General features: G+C 40.8%; 1 protein-coding gene across 2 annotated transcripts in view; it reads right to left on the minus strand.

The window, feature by feature from the left end:
* Nucleotides 1-1,148: 1,148 nt before the first annotated feature.
* Nucleotides 1,149-4,864, minus strand: part of LOC109545593 — a 23,766-nt gene continuing 20,050 nt past the window's right edge. For both annotated transcript variants that reach the window (XM_019916369.2, XM_019916370.2), the window contains 2 exons: nt 3,600-4,120; nt 1,149-3,542 (listed from right to left, as the gene is read on the minus strand). In XM_019916369.2, coding sequence (XP_019771928.2) covers nt 1,915-3,542; nt 3,600-4,120 — 2,149 coding nt within the window. In that variant the 3' untranslated portion in view covers nt 1,149-1,914. The remainder of the gene's footprint in view (nt 3,543-3,599; nt 4,121-4,864) is intronic.

Below are 4,864 nucleotides of genomic sequence, written 5' to 3' on the forward strand. Positions count from 1 at the left end.
CTTAAATATCTCAACTGGGTGCTTATAAATGTTCTTTTGAGTAGAATGAAGTAAAAATGAAAATCCGTGCCAAAACACTCCACAGTTTAAAAATGGTGTACCAATCATTTTTTTCGAACCAAGTTAAGTCTTCATCAAGAGCAATCCACTGGTAAAAGCTTGGGATAAACATCTAATCTAAATGCTTAGAAACGATCTTTAGAGAAGATCAATGAAAAAATGAAAAACCGCGCAAAAGCACTATAAAGTTCTAAAATTCACTATGATTGTACCAATGTATGTAATGGAACCAAATTCAAATCGCATTGAAAACGGGACTTCTGCTTTCGATTACTCAAACCCCCAGTTGGATACCTAAACCAAGAGCTTGAAAACCGTCTATAGAAAAGTAGGCTGTGGAAAATACAAACTGAGCAAAAATTGTCCATAGTTTGAAATTTATTTATGATGGTACCATTTTTTTCTATCGAACCACGTTAAAACCACATCACAGGCAAAGTTTTTACCATCTACTGCTAAAAGCCACGGTTAAATATCTTAACTGGCTGCTTAGAGACGGTCTTTAGAGAAGTGCGATGTAAAAATGAAAAACCGCCCAAAAACACCTCAAAGTTCAAAAATTGAGCATGATGGTGCTAAAGCATTCAATGAAACCAAATTGAAACTACATCTAAACTCAAGCTTTTGCTATCTAGTACTAAACCCCGCAGTTATTTTTTTTAAATCTTGTGTTTACTCAGGCTCTTTAGAAATGGATGAAGTAAAACTGAAAAACGCCACAAAAACACTCCAAAGTTCTAAAATTCAGTGTGATCCTGCTTAATGTTTCAATAGAACCAAATTTAAGCCTCGTAAAGACCGAAGCTTCTTCTATCAACGACTGGAACTCCTGATTGGCTATCAAAACTGGGTGCTTAGAAACCCGCTTTTGAAAATTATGAAGTAAAAATGAGAAACCGCTCAGAAACACTCCAAAGTTTCAAAGCTCAGGATGATGGTACCCAAAATCTTCAATGGAACCAAATTGAAATCGCATCGTGAGCAAAGTGTATGCTATCTAGTAGTACTAAAACTCTTGGTTGCTCAGAAATCGTCTTCAGAAGGGCAGGATTCCAGGCCAATTCCCCAATAAAGTGCTAACCAAGGAAAAAATCGAAATATTGCAATTTATTTCTTCAGTAACAGTTTCACAGTATATTCTATCAGCCGCTATGGAAAATATATCAAGTACATTTTGATTAAGAGGCAATAGTCGGAACAAATGGACTGGCACAGCGCAATTAACATGTTTCCAACAGGAAACGACTTATGGCTACTATTGTATTAATCCTTCACACCATACCGCTATCATCCATTTTTTAAATGGGAAAATTAATTAAAAGCGCATCACATTCAGCTGCATGGGCTAAAGTAGTTCTATATGCAACAATAATAGTTATAAGAAATCGAGAACTTTGAGCTTTTATGAAACTATCGAACAAGTTAGGCTGTCGGGGCCGGGAACGATGCAACATTTTTGAGCTTTCAAGACATCATGGACAAATGTCCCAAAAGCCTGCAAATTTTGCCAGTTTTTAATAAGTTGTATACAGTAGAATTTGGACGTATAAATTGCGAAAAACGTAACTAGATGATTACAACACAGACATCCAACGACTAATTTTACACGGTAACCTAACTTTGTACTAAGTATATAGTTTGATATCTTCAAAAGACGAGAAAGCGAACAAAAATCCACTTTAAAAACTCTTTTCAAACCCATTTCTTTAACCGAGAAAAACACTTTGAAAGACACTTTCTCGACTCATCAATAATCAATAAGAAACAATCAGGAACCAATTACAACAGCAACTCAAATGGAACGGATCAACAAGTCCTAATGTTCCAGGCACAATTGAATACGCCAACTCCAACTTACTTCCTATAAAGTCCGAGCTTTAAAGGAACTTCCTTACTTTGCCTGGAATTGAGGGCAACAGGGAACGGATTAAAAACGTGACTGGGCGACTTACTCAGGCTCAACTGTTCCTCACTAAGCGCCCTCGAAGCCGAGAAGCTTGGAGTGCTCGCACTGAAATGATCACTTTTCAAGGTGAAACTAGTCGAAGGTGTATCACAGCTTTCATAGCTAATAGCATATCGCTCCTGCTGCTCATTTAGCGGTAAATCGTCATCAAAGTTGATCAAGCAGTGCGAAGTTGCAGTTTCTGAGCTTTGCCCACCATTTACACTGATGGCTGAGTCCTTATCGTCTTCCTTATTCCATCCGCAATCTTCAGTTTTATAATCAGACAGCAGATCAACTGAGGAGAATTCTTCAGCTACTGATGAGTTGTGAGCAGGCACTGGATAGTCATTCTCATTCAAAGGAGGAAGCTGGGAAGAACAGTCCAAAGTTACACCAGCACCTTCCAAGCGTCCCCCGTTGGGCTGAAGGGCTTCGTTTGCCAATATTGAAGCTGAATCCTCAAAAATCGCAACAACACTCCTAATATCCGCCTTAAAAGGTTCACTATTCCCATCCCTTGAGTCGCTGAGGCACGGTTTTTCACTGCTGATGGACTTGAGCAAGTCCACGTTTTCCTTAATAAGCCTGGTGGACAACTGCAGTCTATCCTGCTGCGGGTCTTTGCTCTTATTAGCTGCCAGAGCCTTCAGCAACTCGACGTTCTGTTGAATCAACTCGCCAGACTTTCTATTATCCAGGGACTTTTCCTTGGATCCGGCGGGATTGAGCTGGTCATCACTTGCAATTGCCAGTGGCGTTTCCGACTTGCTTTCGTGCAAACCCTCCAGTCGGGCAGACTTCTGCTGCAAAAACTCGCCATAAAAGAGGTGATTGCAGCGCTCGTCCAGACTTTTGCTTTTCTCCAGGATGTTGTGAAATCGCGAGTTAATCTGAGGGTTTTCTGGGAAATTTTCTGCTTCCCCACTCTGAGAGTATACGGTGTCTTGTTTCTGAGCCGGCAGGTCAGTGACTGCTTCTGCAGGGTTCAACTCGCCTTCGGCCTCATCCTTAAAATACAGCGGAGGTGAAGGAGAAAGTCGCGACTGACACTGCATCATCCTGCGTAAAATCATCGAATTCTCCTGTATAATTTGCAGCGCCAGCTCACTATTGCGCCTGGAATGGCTGCTGGCGCTCACATTAGCCGGCTCACTCTCACTATTGTTCTCCTTCAGATACTTGACACGATCAGCTAAAAAGTGCTCGAACTCAGCGCTTTCGTCCTCTGAGTCAGACATCAGCTTCACCGGGGACGCTCTTAAACTGTTAGCTACAGAGGCAGCGTTTCCTTCAGTATTGTCGCATTTTTTTAAACTAATATCACCAGGACTGGGATTGTCGGTTAATTGACTTTGGCTCGGAGGCTTCGCATCTTCTTCGGAAGAACTCTGCACGTCGTCGTCGCATAGCTCAGTGTCGCTCGAACTGGAGCTGGAGCTCTGTTTTTCTGCGTCCTTCCACTGGATGGTGCTGGGGTGGATTTGACGAGCTGGCGGGATGCTGCCCTTTGGCGGTGCTGGACGTCTTGCAGAACCTACACGAAATGTTTCCTGGTGAACAACCCCAATCTGTCTACACCCAAAAATCTCACCTAAAGCTCGCTTCCCTACTAGAAGATGGTTAATGGCAAGGGCCGGGGCAGGAGCCGGCTGTCCCGATATCGCCGAAGAAAAAATAACATGCGCCTGCCGCTGCCGCTGCTTCAGCTTCAAATATTGCTTCTTCAGGGCGCTGATGTCCAACGGAATGTTGTGCTTCAGATGCAAGCTGATCTGCTTTTCCACCGGCCGAGGCATCGACGTTCCCCAGGGCGTGATATTGTACAAATAATGATCCCTCAAGTTCTTCAGCTCCTTCAGCGGCCCGATGGCCACGATCGCTTTAATCAGCGTATTGGCGTCAATCAGATTGGATTCGAGCAGTTCCCTGGTTAAGGCCCCCATCATGCAGTAGAATTCATCGGCTGTTCGAACCGAGAGGATTCTTTGCGCCAGCACTTGCCAGATGGCCACTGCTGTACGCAGAAGAACTTCGTTTCCTTCCAGGAAAATCAGGTCCCAAACTCGTAGAACAGTGGGATGAGGCAAACAGTTGCAGAACAACGTCAGGAACCTGAAAAATTGTTCAGGTTTTAGGCCTGGGTAACACAGCGGTTTAAGCGGTGCAGCGCGTTCAATGTTTTTTCTTTGGTTTTACTGAAGAGATCCTATGACAGACGCCGGTTGCGTTGTTTTAATGAAAAAAATGAATGAAGTGGCAACATGTTTTCTTCTTAGATAAGTTCTATATTGTTGAAGCGGATTTTTTTACAAACTTCTTTTTGGGTATTTCGCCTCACAAATTTTTGTTTTTACAAAAGACGGAATTTCCATTCCAAGAAATTAAAGAAATTAATTTGAAAAAATTACCTTAATAAAATCAAAGCTCAATAAAAAAAGATAAAACAATCAAAATTTTGCCTGCTGATAAAGGAAATGCGACCGTCATCATGGATTATAATATCTATGATCAAAAAATTAATAAACTTTTAAATGACAAAAGTTATTCAAAATTAAACAAAAATCCAACAGAACGTTTTGAAAGACAAATTTATAACACTTTAAAAATATTTAAACATGAATTCACAGATTACGTTAGATCAAAATTAACACCACACAATAGTAAAACGCCACATTTTTACGAAGTTCCAAAAATTCATAAAGTTAATATTCCTTTACAACCAATAGTTAGTAGTATAAATTCACCTACACATCCCTTAGCGAAATATCTTTTAAACATTTTAAATCCCTTAATAAATAACACAACTTCCTATATTAAAAATTCTGAACATTTTTTACAAAAATTATCAGACATAGA

The sequence above is a fragment of the Dendroctonus ponderosae genome, unplaced genomic scaffold (assembly GCF_020466585.1).
Source record: "Dendroctonus ponderosae isolate FM_Combo_2020 unplaced genomic scaffold, Dpon_F_20191213v2 Dpon_F_20191213_5, whole genome shotgun sequence".
NCBI lineage: Eukaryota > Metazoa > Arthropoda > Insecta > Coleoptera > Curculionidae > Dendroctonus > Dendroctonus ponderosae.